This window comes from Buteo buteo, chromosome 8 (genome assembly GCF_964188355.1).
Source record: "Buteo buteo chromosome 8, bButBut1.hap1.1, whole genome shotgun sequence".
Lineage (NCBI taxonomy): Eukaryota > Metazoa > Chordata > Aves > Accipitriformes > Accipitridae > Buteo > Buteo buteo.
Genome location: NC_134178.1, coordinates 12,700,654 through 12,714,581, shown reverse-complemented (window position 1 = coordinate 12,714,581; position 13,928 = coordinate 12,700,654). Strand labels below are relative to the sequence as shown.

The window sequence follows — 13,928 nt, the reverse complement described above, 5'->3', positions numbered from 1 at the left end:
ACCGTAGTGCATGAAAACTTCCCTTCATATGTACCAAAAAACATTCATTTCTTTTTAAATTGCCAACCAGCAGCTCAGAGATTCAGTGTTCACATTACTTAACATTTAATTTAAAACACTACTAAACCAACTGTCTCAGCATCCTGCTACGAAAATCTTAAATTAAATTGTGATTAAAATTGTCATTATAAGCCTGTACCTGATTACCAAGTGAAAGTTACTCAACTAAAGAGAGACATTTCAGCAAGCAGTTGACAGAACAACTTTCTGCCAGGCACCACAACAAGAAGAAAGGTGCTTATTGTGATAATCCTTCACTGATTAAGGTCAGTCACTGTAGCCAGCACAGAACCGAGTGTGCAATCCTTCATGTTATTTTTAAAGAGAAAATTCAAAGAGAAAAAAAAAAAATCATTTGCAAAGTGAATAAATATCCCAGGCACCCATGGCTTCATTTATTCTTGTTCTCAGAAACATCGATCAGCAAGAAGGACAGACAGCATTGTCATCTGTTTGCCTGTTTAAAAAAAAACAAAACAAAAAACAAAGGTTCAAGTTCTGCTGACAGGCTGACAGACTATCTTATCAATTACCTGGATGCTTCTCAACAGAATAGCTTCATTAGCAGACAAGTGACATTTATTTATTTTTATAAATAAAATAAAGTTTCAGATTTTGGACATTTAAAATTATTAAAAACACCCAAATATTTTACCTGCATATTTTTATAAATCCAATCTGTAAACACAGTCATATTCCCATACACTCCAGGTCTATTGCGACTAGCACAGCCAGTTCCCCAGCTGGTATCTCCAACCAGCCACCACACGGAGTTTTTGTTAGTTACTAGTGGACCTCCACTGTCACCCTGCACAAAATACAAGCATATTATTAGTGACCTGGCCACCAGGAAATACACAATCCATTTCACTTCAGGAATATAGGCTAAGTTTCAAAAAAAGCTAACTACTGTTTTAAGGCAATCACTAAACCAAAATGCGATGGCAATTACAGTATTAAATGATGACTGCTTGCAATAGGGATGAAAATTGTTTGCCCAAACCACTAAATGAGATATGCATTATTGACTCTTGTTCACAGGCATGATGCCATGATCATGAAGAGCATTCCTTCACTTTCAAGTGCCAGTTAACAAAACATCCCTGAAGCATTAAAAAGGACTGCCTCACCCTCTCTGGGTATTTAGCGAGAACTCGGGCACTGGAAGCCATTCAGAAGATGAAACAAAAGCTCTCGCTTTTGAAGGGATGCACCACAAAAGGAACTAGAAGCCCAACCAAAATGTTACTCATCTTTTTATTTTCTTTTTGCATAGGATCTGTTTGTAATTAATGATTTTAAAAGTCTACTAGTAAGACCATAAAAATAATCAGATCATTATTAGGTGTTAATTAAGAATAATTACCTGACAGGAATCAATTCCTCCTGCTAGATATCCAGCACAGATCATTGTAGGCAAAATCATACCATTATAGATATAGACAGAATTACACCTAGAATGTTCTATTAAGGGCACCATAGCATAATTCAAGTTATTTGAAGTTTTACCTAAAATTGAAACATACACAAAACCACACAGAGACAAAATTAGAACAAGCATCCTATTACGTTGCTATTACAAATCCCAGCAGCTAGCACTGTTCAAGATGAAATAAACTTACTAGAAACATCAGGATGGACACTTAAGATGTACGGTCCATCGCACAGAAACAACTGTGACATTAAAACTCCCTTCCAAGAGGTCAGTGAGTTACCCTGCTTTACTGTCAGTGTACTGTAAAGCAAGAGAACATGGCACCTATCTCTCTACTCCAGCCCTAAATCAACTGTGTTATCCACAGGCCTCTTAAAAGCACATGAAGTCTGCAAGAGGCAAAGAGGACCTCCCCACAGTTTCATGGTCCAGCACAAGCTGCCAGCAATTGCCATATCCAGGGTCCAGCTTCTCCAGCACCCCCCTCCCCGCCCAGGACCTTCTCATACAGAAAGAAACCTTTCCTCCCTTTCCTTTTCACTTACAAATTTACTTGCAAGGTGTTCTTCTAGCTTGAGGGGGTGGAAAGGACAGGCTCCTGCCCTTTCCCATGTCCACAGAGGACTGGCTTGGCATAGAGCTACCCTTGTTACAGGAGAGGTGGCCCTGCTAGCAGGGGCACAGAATTGTTTCCTCTGAATATTTCTGGCCCCCAGTACTGATTTGAGGCTCCTTTGCAGTCTGCTGAATGCAACACATCACAGCTTGCTTTCAGACAGAATGCCCTGTATAAATATTAGGGACTGTAAAATGGGTGAAAAAATAGCATATCAACAGATCCGGCTCAAACTGCCCAATCAGCCCATGCAAAGGTTATTTGTAGGCTGAAGAGGACTGGTTTATGTAGAAGCCCAAAATATTCCAGAGCCACTCTTTACCTCCTTGGTACTCTGCTCCCCAGCCAGATATCCAGCACTGCTGATCAGGCTGGAACATCATTCCTGGATTAGGCAGACAGACTGGCCGTACAGTATCTACAAAACAAACACAGTAACATCTGTAATCCCAGATGTCCAGACATAATTCAAAATAAATGCATATGAAATACCTAGGTATGACCACCATTTAAATACATACACGCCATGCATTTTCTCTCAACTTTACACACTTGCAGATAAGCAACACTGTGTGATGCAGGCAGCAGCAGAAAGCTTACCACCTGCCCTTTCCAGATGGCTACCTAATCTTCACCTCAGAATGAGGAACAAGCATAGTTAACGGTACTAGCTCATCAGGCTAACTAGAACAATTAACACCAGCTCCTCAGATCAGTAGAGGACAAAGAAAAACTTCTGACAACTACCTCTCCACATTCTCTTTGCAAAACCCTGCTGAAAATAATCACAATGCAAGCAGGATTCAATGCCTATATACAAGAAGTGTGAAACAAAAACCTGGTAAACAGACAATCTCCCTGCTCTCAGCAGCAGAAGAGCCCCTCCAGGTTACTTCTAGTAGCTTTAAACTGATGCACTTAAATATAAAGGACCTGTACACAAAAAGCACTTCAAGTTTAAATAATGGTTTGTCCTCTGTTTTTTACTGCTTCCTTACAAACAACCTACATCTACTTTTAAGAAAGGAACTTCTTGTAACGTTTGGGTTTGGGGTTGTGGGGGGGGGGTTCCAACTGTTATTTGATGTAACTTGGTTTAGGGTTTAGTCAGCCACTCCACCACTACATCCTGAGTCTGCACATATAGGACTGGCAATACTTAAGCACCACGCAGCATTCTGGGCTAAAAGTACATTATTGAGATGAGCCCAAACTCCCTTACCATGCACTAGATTTAAACAAATCCTACTTAGAAAATCAGAGGATGTGCCCTCTACCTCCACCCTGTCTCTAAGGTGCGTCTACCCACATTTTGTGTTCTTCCTGCAAGTACCTACAAGGATTTCTTGATAAAGTTCAGAAGTTTTAGAAGATGTGCTCATTGCCATTGGATTTTTGCCTTAAGAAGAGCAGAATACATACCAGTAAAACTCAGCGGTGTCTCTAACTTCATAAGGGCAACATCATTGTCTTTAGAATCTGTATCATAATCTGGATGGGAAATGATCTGTTGCACTCTGTACCCATTTCTTAAGAGCATCTCATCCTGATTCAGAATCCCAGCATAAACCCTCCAGCTGTACGGGTCAGAAAATCGTCTACAGAAAAAAGAAAGGTTAGAAGGTTTGCTTCTCTGGTAACGAGTCACAGATTATTACCTTCAAAAAATTGTCTTCAGAAACGGTAGTCAAACGCATGCACGACCAAGAATGTGCATGCATTTGACTACCATTTCTGAAGAACAAGGTAAACAAATTGCAAGACATCTAACTTTGGGAAAGCTTCACTCTAATTTCATAAATATCCCAAAAAAAATCTTTGAAATGGGTTAAGTATCACTGTCTATCCCCTTAGTCACTCAACACAGCAAATTATAGTCTGAGACTGCAACACTGAAGTCTATTGATTTCCATGGCTGAGGGATCAAGCAGTTATTTCCGAGGTCTCACATGTCAGTGGTATCACTTGCGTGTACTATCCAAAGCATGCACAGGCAGCAGAAGCCAGAATTAGTAAAAACATGATCTAGTGAAGGAATTTCACTATCTTGAAAATGCCAGGGGTTTTCTTGTTTGGTTTTGGTGGGGTTTTTTTAAATGTTATGCATTCTCACTAGCATGTAATTTAAGTAGTTTCTTGTGCTTCAGCACAGTTTCCAAATGCTCAGTAGAAAACTTCCCACAAGTGTTAAAACTCCCTCCATGAGAACTGCCAAGGCAGTAGTGCTTGTAAGTCATCCCCCCTCCAAAACAAAACAAAAGAAAACCACCCAAAGACAAAACCACAAAAAAAAAAACCAAACCACAAACCACCCACACGACTGAAAACCAGTTTTGTGCCAGCTACAGCTTGGTTGCCATTCCTAAAGCTTTTGCATACTACCGAGCTGAAATCAGAAAACAAAGGAGGGATAAGATCATCGCATAAAAATAAACACTTGTGTTCCTTTCTCAAGGTTAAGGACAAATCTATTTTTCCTTGGCTTAGCCTCAAAATGTGATGCAGCCAACTAACCATTAAAATGTTTTTGCTTAGTGGGTTTTCCCTCCAACAGAAGCAGCCACCTTTTAAACATATTCTACCACTGTACACAATGTACCACAACACCCTCAACTCTTCTTTATAGGTTAAAAATGTACAAAGCACTAGCTATTTTTCTTGTTGATGCCTATATAAAGTGCTCCTTGGATAGGTATAAATCTACATTTAATAATGACTTGGGCTTTATTACCCCGTGGCATGAAGATACGAGGAAATAAATGGTACAGGCATCTTCAAATTGATCATATCTACAGTTGTGTGATATTTGAGCATTTGGTTTGGGTTTGGTTTTTTTTTTCCTTTTTTTCCTTTTCTTTGTTTTTCCTCACAGTGTAACTCAACATCTTCATGAAAACATTGCACTGTTGGGCATTATGTTTGGTGCCTTGAGTTTACCTCTGAAGTTGTGTGGGTATCTGTGCCCAGCACCACCATTCAATTTAATCTCCACCTTTAACAAGTAAAATAAGATTTTCTTCCTGTAGAAGGCAGACAGATGATCTGCAGCCAGTCTTCTCCAGAACAAATTTTCCCTTAACACTTGAAAACCATACTGCTACATAAACAAAACACTGCACATAACACCTGCATTCAAGGCAGGGGGAGGAATGGTATTTAATTCAGTTTTAAAGCAGAATGTTGGGAGATTTAAGTAAATTAGTGCGTTTCAGCCTGAAGCAAGAAAAACTGCCACTCGAGAGGTGAACAAGACTCACCCTTCCACGCAGTGTGCCGCCGTCACTATCCACTGGCGGGTGATGATGGAGCCCCCACAGACGTGGGTGCCTTGCACATGGAGGCTGACCTGCCACGGCCACTGCCCCAGCACCGCCCCGCTGCCACCCACGATTCTGTTCATAATGTTCATGCTTTTAATGGACATGCCGCACTCTAAGGAGTCAGTTACACACACACAGAGGCATTAGTTAAAGAGGGAGCTGGTCTGGAAGATGGCTTCTGCAGCTCAGGCTTCACGAGCAGAGGGGAGCGCAGACCACGTCTGACCTCTGCACTGCTGGTGTTCGATACACCGCAGCTCCGGCCCCTGCCCTGGACACCGAGACCCCAAGTGTCCCATAGCCTAGATCCCATTCCCATTGCAAACGTCAAGATGAGTATTTGGTAGCTGCTGCCCTCGGTTCACCACAAACCATAAACCGGTGGTTCATGACACCTTTGACTATGGTATTCAAGCATCTCTGGCGAGCCGGACAGACACACACCTTTGGGCCATGGAACAAAACAGACAACAGCCAGGAGTCGCCTCATGGCCATCAAGAATGCCCTCCCCACCTGATGGCCGTGTGTTGGAGAGCAGATGCACCACCAACATCCCACCACGGCTGCCAGGTGAGGGCTTCAGAGCTTCACCGCAGGCAAGTCATTTAAAGGAACTGGTGGCAGCAAAGACAAAAGCAACTGGGGATCCAACATCCTCCTTGTCTCCTCTCCCACCCTGCTCCTTAAACTGCACTGTTTGAAACTTGGGAACCGGAGTTAAATCATCTGCCCATCAAACAAGGGCAATTATTTCTGCAGATTCAAAAGGATTTCCTGGCCAGAGCATTTCAAAGCATGAACAAGCAGAAGTTTGAGAAACAAAGTCACTTACCTATGCAGCGCAGAGAAACCACATTTCCTGATGCACAGGAATCACTGCAATAGAAATAAAAAAAAAGACGGGATTTTAGGCACACAATGAAGCAAGTGGTAGGCAAAGTTCACCTTCCAGCTGCTTCCTACCCTTTCCAGCTTTGTGCCCTGCCTTCACCCTCATCTTCCTGCTGAGGGTTCCCTCCTTTCTTCAATCTCTCCAGCTACCCTACCAGCAACCACCTGGCCTCCACCATTTCTTGAATTCACCAAAACTGCCATGTGGAAGACTGCACTTGCCAGTACAAAAGGTTTGTAAGCCTATTGAGGAGCAGGATGAAGAACAGCATGAGAAAACGTTAGGCTGATTTATGAAGTAGTTGTAGAAGAACCTAAACAAGGGAGCCATGGGAACTTAGCAGGCACAGCAGTCTACAGGTTTAGAAACTAGACACTTCAGAGTTGTTTAATGAGAATAAAAAAATGATACTTTCCACAGTGAAAGACCCATTTTGCATGCTGTGTGTTCATGTGACTGAAAAAAAAAAAAGCTGTACCAGCTGCTGTTAATGTGTTACAGCTGGTAGCTATTGTCACCATACAGAAACTTCTCCTGATGGTCAAAGAGCCTTAGAAAAGTATCTTTGACATGGCAACCTTCTAGACAGCACGGAGGGAACAGGGTGGGACATCTCCTCTTTTAAAAGAGGAGAGGAAGGATGGAAAAATGCCAGCTGTGTTTTTAAATAGAAGGGAGAGCAGTTGCTGCAATCAGGCTAAAAACAAAGTCTCTTCCTCTCTAACAATCCCCATTGAAAGATGTGTTGCATTACATTACAGGCAGAAGGTACACCTCTTACAACAGAGAGGAAGACCCCTGATAAAAGGAATAAAGTTTGTATTAAACAAAGATACCTGCTATACAGCTTTTTGTACAAGTCTGTATTCCCAGCACTTGTGTTCACCTTCATGTAGCTTTTAAAGCTGACTTCAGCTGCTACTCCTCGACTATAGTAATACGTATCTCTGCAAAACAGAAAGTCCATTATGAAACCCAGTAGTTTCAGTTTTCAAACAAGTAACAATAAACTGTGCCAAGCTAGAGCTTCTGACATGAACAACACTAAAAACGTGCTTTTTTTTTTTTTTTTTTTTTATTAAACACAGAACCCCGGTGGTATAGTAGAGTGCCAGAGATACAGATTCTTTAAACATTTGTCAAGTTCCATTTCCCATCAGTTACTAGATTAAAATAATATTTTTATCTAATACGCATGCACAGTAGGAATCTTCAGCCTCATGAAACAGGGCAAGATGAAGAGATGCCTTTGCTGGTACATTTACACAGCATAGCAAAGTTGAGGTCCAATAAGTCATGACAGCCATTTTTCTGTGGGACTATGAGAGGGGTAGCAAGTGCTGCCGTTCTGCCAGGCTTTCTACCTGAGGACCAGCTCTGTGTAGTTGCTGCTGGGCTGTCTTACTGGAGTTGGAACTACTAGGGTCATTACTGGTTCAGAGACCTGAATCCAGAACACCATGATATAGCATGGGCACACAGAAGTTCTGCCTGCCTGAGCAATAAATTCACTCCATTACTCCACGCACAACAGAAGACAGTATTTGCCAACTGTATCAAAGAGAGGCAACATCAAGTATTTCAACCACAGAGGAATTTAAGCTACGGCATTACATGGAGAGAACGTGAGCAGCACTCAGGGCCACAAATGTTTATTGCAATCTTCCACATTGTCATGGTTTAACCCCAGCCAGCAACTAAGCACCACGCAGCCGCTCACTCACTCCCCCCCCACCCAGTGGGATGGGGGAGAAAATCAGGAAAAGAAGTAAAACTCCTGGGTTGAGATAAGAACGGTTTAATAGAACAGAAAAGAAGAAACTAATAATGATAATGATAACACTAACAAAATGACAGCAGTAGTAATAAAAGGATTGAAATGTACAAATGATGCGCAGGGCAATTGCTCACCACCCGCCGACCGACACCCAGCCCGTCCCCGAGCGGCCAAAATCCCTGCCCCCCCCTTCCTAGTTCCTAAACTAGATGGGACGTCACATGGTATGGAATACACTGTTGGCCAGTTTGGGTCAGGTGCCCTGGCTGGGCATGAGAAGCTGAAAAATCCTTGACTATAGTCTAAACACTACTGAGCAACAACTGAAAACATCAGTGTTATCAGCATTCTTCACATACTGAACTCAAAACATAGCACTGTACCAGCTACTAGGAAGACAGTTAATTCTATCCCAGCTGAAACCAGGACACACATGAGCTGGAGTTACTTGTGTCCTCAGAAGACCAAGGCTTGCCGTATAATACTGGTGATGACAGATTAAGTCAGACTGGATGTTATTGAGCAATTAAGATGATCTGAAGCGAGCTCTGGAACATGGTTTTAAGTGAATGTATTGGATACAAGTGACCCCACTGAGTAAATACTGCATGCGTGCCAGACCCTGTTACTTGTTGGAGCAACATTTCGTTTTTATTCTGTAACAGCTACCACCCTTAAAATCAAACCCACGTGGGTTCACAAGAACTAGATTGCCAACTGCTTTTTGTTTCAGGTATGCATTCTCAAAAACAGCAAGAGGGAAATTTTAACCTTTCTGTGTATGTGCAAGTGTACGACAAAGGTTAGACTTACACACTGTAGCCCATGTCTTTACATGCAATCTTCCCATAATCGTCATTCCAGTCATCTTGACAAACAGGATACCAGGATTTGCTGACAGGTGAATAAACTTCCAGGATAAAGTTTGGTCCAAAAAGTCTAACTGCCAGAAAAGGAAGAAGGGGAAAAAAAAAAAAAAGAAACCAAGAACACCACACGCTATATTACTGCTCTTTCTCTACCTAAAAGTATTGTTACCCATAATATTTGTCTGTATGTGTAAACTGGTGTTAATTTAATGCTGCCTTCTACTCAAATTCTGAGTAAATATCAAGCAGACAGGAATATCACAATGTCTTAATTCTTTCGTATAAGGCGATTTAAAGGAGCTACCAGTTTAAAAATGCAAGTACACAAGATAGCATTCATGTTTTCAGCTTTTATGCTCAATGTTCTCTTTAACATTCTACCACTGAGAAAGATTGCAATAGCCAATCTTTTCTTATCTTTTATCTATGCAGACATATATTTCTTAATATATCATATATTGTGTATAAAGAAAATATCATCTATTTTAATACATTTTATTTTATATCTTAATACACCAAATTTCCTCAGAGAAGCCCTTGTAGAGCAAGAGTGTAACAAGGAGCAATAAGCGCTGACATTCCATGCCCCATTATGTATTTATTTGTACAGGAATTTAATATAAAATAGTTCAAACAAAAGAACAGATTGAACAAGCTTCTCCAAAAACCCTTTATGCAACCAAATGGAGAGGAACAGCTTTAGGGCATATGCCAGTAAATGCTAAGCCTGCATGAGACATGTGCAGAATAAAAGTTCCCAGAGAGAGAATAAGAGCACAGATTTTCCAGGGTGGCGCTGTCACAACACAGGTGTTAGAAAGAAGATCCCATGCCTTTAGAATGGACAAATCCATGATGTTTCCACCTTCAGCTCTGCACTACGGCTTCCCTTGGCAACTTTTCAGTTGGAAACGCTGATCAGACTAGGCTTTCTCACGCAAAGGAGTTATGAAGTAGTTGAAGCATTATTGGGAGAACAAGGAATGCAAAATATGTGGAAAAAGACAAGCCTGACTGAAGACCATCCAATTTATGTTATCACCTGAAGTTCTACTAAGAAGTCAGTGATGACTATTCATTCCAGAGACAATGTTACATTCAGTTTTGCACAAAGCCTGTTCAAATTAAAAGGTAATATTTTAAAAATTGATTCAAAGTTAAGCCAGCTCAAACCCTGGAGTCAGTCATGTTGTTTCAGCTTTTCAATCAGACTGGAAACAAACTGACTATCAAGGTACAGGCTTCAAAGCGCTCCAACATCCTAAACCATTTTAGAGATGTAATTCTACATATAGCTAGAGTTTTATGCTAGCCTTTAGAGATATAGGCTGAAGCGGCTCTATTTTAACTAAGGCAAGCTTTGGACAAGGCAATCTGCTCAAAAAACTCCTGCAGTTGGCTGAAGGTCCCCCCACTTCACTGCCGGCACTCACCACACCGGGTTTCATCCTCCCCGTTGGGGCAGTGGCTCACTCCATCACACCACTGCGAGGGCGGCATGCACACTCCTGAAGTTCCACACTCTATCAAGGAGCCGAGACAACGATTCTCTACTGCGGGGAGAGAGCAACACAGGCATTAAGTTCTGAACATCAGCTTAGCTACTGCCAACTCTCATCTTAAGGAGTATTCCACTTTGATAGAGCAAAACATCAGAAAGAGCTCTTAAACTCAAAGATGGGAGGAGACCTACCCTGACACAACAGATGTATTGCTCTGTCCTTTACATCACTTGTCAGATTAAGTCACTGATACAGCTGATTGGATTTTGTCCACTGCCTCCCCCAATAAGTAAGCACCATTAAGTTGTCTAAAAGGAGTCAGCTTTACACTGACAAAGCATAAGACTTATAAACAGAAAAGGAGGAAGAAAGCAGTTACTCCAATTACATCCTTTTGCTTTCACTGCCATTTAAAACAAGATTACATTCACCCTGTGTAAATCAGAGTGAGTAAAAAAAAAAAAACCTTAAGAACACAAAGTGTCATCCTAATAGTTTTAAATGAACCCCTTTTTCTCTCCCTTCCATTTCTTGCACAGAACAGAAAGCAGAGGCTCCTAAAACCACAGCAAATTGTTTTTTAGTTTCCTTTCAAAAGTGGCTTTCATTGAAAGAAAAATTAAGATAGCACAAGACAAACCTCACCTAAGCCAAACAGAATTGCTCTAGCCCAGCTTCAGAGCTCAGTCACCCCGGTTGGGGATGACTTCCAAGGCAAACGGATGACTTCCAAGGCAAACATATCATCTGTGGTATGGCTTACAGTGGTGAGACACAGGCTGGGCTCACACAACATTAACACAATTTCAAAGCAAAAGCCTCACAGAAACAAATAAATGGATGTGAATTACTTCTGCTCCAAGAGAGATCCCATTTTACCAAAATAAAACATATCTTGACCATTCACACTCTTGCAGTTAAGGTATACAAATTTACTTCAATCTCCATCCTTCACTTGAAATTAAGTGAAGTTCAAATCTGGAACAGGGTTCCATTTCAGAGAGGATGCACAGCAGTGACTTCCCAAATGAAATGCACCACAGAACGTGTTGGCCATGCACAGTCAGGTGCCAGCTATCCATCAGTGCAAAAACCCTTGCAGGAGGTCAAACTACTCTTTACTAACAGCTATGGTGCTGTGCAGTTGTCCTGCACCAGCTTTTGCCAGATAGATTGGAGCTTTCTAGAGAATAAGCCACTGCAGAAGAGTCAAAAAGCTGATGACATCCCTTATGTCAAAAACATATTTACTTGATGAAGGGAAAGGAAAGTGACAGCAGCACTGTTCATTAAAAAGAAAAGGAAAAAATATAAAAACACAAACAAAACTGAGCCATTAGGAAGCAATATTAGTTCATCTCCTGGGAGACAAACAACAAAGACTTTCCTGTCCTCAATTCAGCATAAAATGGAAGATAAGAAGGTATATTTCTAACTTTAAAAGTTTAATATTACCTTTTATTTCAGAATAAAATAAAAAAAAAAAATCTTACCAAAATACCAGATGAAGAAAGCAGCAATTGCACAACAAATGACAAGTAAAATGGATAATATAATGACTATGGTTTTCTTTATACCTGAAATGAAAGCAAGGAGAAAAAGAGAAATTAGGTTCACAGATAAGGTAATTTCCAGGCACCAACACTATCTACTTCCTTGACATTAAAACCACACATTTTTTGCCAGACAGCCTTTTCTCCATTCCACCACCCTTCCTCCAAATTGCCCAGGTTCCTGTCCAGTTACACTGGCATCCCAGCCAGCTATTACTTCTTCATCCATGGGGAGGTGGCTCCTTCAATACAGGAGTTGGAAGATCCCTTTTATTTGTTGTCTTACTTTGGAAGACCTTAAGTCTAAAATTGGAAGAAATCCCTACAAAACTTACTTGATGCACATGTTGTCCTGGATGAACGTGCTACTGGCCTAGTTGACTGATGGGTAGCAACCCTTGGGACATAGCTTGGCACTGACGGAGCGTTTGTTGAGAAGTACTGTGGATATGGGTTAGCACCTCCTGGCTGCCTAGCAGAATAGACATTTTCTGACTGAAAGCCATGATTTTCATAGTATGGCGGTGGACCCTAAATAATAATGTTGAGGGGATGGAAATAGGAGAACATGAAAAACAAGAGGCAAGACTGCAATTAGGACAAAATAAGTTTCAGATGTCATTTACATTCAGAACCCTACTAAGTAATTCTGCCAATGCAGAAATGCATCATGCATGCATACACATGCTAGTGACTCCAATTTACACAGAGAAAGAGAGTTACAGTACATGCCTAATACCTTGCACTTCGAATAATAAAAATAACAGAGTGAGGCTGGAAGGACTATGAAGAGATCAGTTTCCTGATCCAAAGTAACTCAACCTAAGATGGATTATTGAGCCCAGCCCTCCAGCTGGCCACACAAACCATTGCACTGGAACATCTGACAGGGTAGAAATGAGCAGCAAGGATGGTTTTAGGCAGTACCATCATCGAAAGAAATGCTGACAAGTAACAGCCTTTGTGCGTGCAGTTGTCCAGGTCTCAGATAAACACTTACTGCCCCATTTTGTTCTATGACAACACCAGGTACACCTAAGCTATTTCTGAAACACACTGGCCTACAACAGGTTGTGGAATATTTATCCTGGAAGAGCTTTAAAAACTAGTTAGAAGCCATTCCATTCTACCCCTCCAAAATAAGCTTTAAAAGCATAAATATCTCCCAGGAGCATCTGAGCACTTGAAATGCTAGTTAAGTCAAGCCTCTTATACCTGCCTCACAGTATATTTTTCCCTTTTTGCAGACAAGAAAACACAACAAATACTCCATATTTTAAAACACTTGTTAACCAGGACATTATTCAATAGGCTGTTACTTGTAAAGAAATAAAAACCTCATAAAAAAAAATCAGAGAGAAATATTTTTAATATTTCGTTTACTTACTACGGTAGAGGTCATCTTTCCTTTGTCAGCAGTACGAAAACAATACAAGTGTTTGGAAGTAAAGCATGAACCTATATTAAAACAAAACCAAAACAAAACAGAAAACAATCACAACCAGAAGCTTTGTCCACCTTTCTTGTCAGTTTTTTCCTTTGGAAAAATGCCAATCTGGGGGAAAAAAAAATACGGAAGTATTTCAAGAGAGAATACAAATTAAGGTGCAGCATGAAATCGGATCTCAATAGCCTCTCAATACAACCTTAAGGATTATACAGTGGCAACTATTCATTAACACGAGCGCCACACAAACGGAGAAGATTAAGTTAGTGCTCACTCTCGCTGACAGAATGAGAGTTAAAGAATATCCTGGCAACAACCCACACGGTGTCAGTACCAAGTTCAGGTCCTCCTGCCTCTCTCAACGCTTACTCATGTATCGCTCTGAGGTTTATGACACAGAAACGAGAACATGAACAAAGCATCAGGAAACACAAATTCAACTAACTCATTTGATAA

General features: G+C 41.0%; 1 protein-coding gene across 2 annotated transcripts; it reads right to left on the bottom strand.

Annotated features, from left to right (window-relative positions):
- On the bottom strand, positions 1-12,643 carry TMPRSS2 (transmembrane serine protease 2). Of its 2 annotated transcripts, XM_075034710.1 has the most exons (12): positions 12,361-12,643; positions 11,966-12,049; positions 10,404-10,523; positions 8,915-9,044; positions 7,161-7,271; positions 6,265-6,308; positions 5,369-5,543; positions 3,534-3,709; positions 2,434-2,529; positions 1,427-1,569; positions 716-868; positions 1-517 (listed from the first exon to the last, which is right to left on the bottom strand). In XM_075034710.1, the coding sequence occupies exons 3-12, from the start codon at positions 10,468-10,470 to the stop codon at positions 506-508; spliced, it is 1,107 nt and encodes a 368-aa protein (XP_074890811.1). In that variant the 5' UTR covers positions 10,471-10,523; positions 11,966-12,049; positions 12,361-12,643; the 3' UTR covers positions 1-505. The 2 variants fall into 2 exon arrangements, with proteins under 2 accessions (XP_074890811.1, XP_074890810.1); XM_075034709.1 differs by having other exon boundaries at positions 1-868.
- Positions 12,644-13,928: the final 1,285 nt, after the last annotated feature.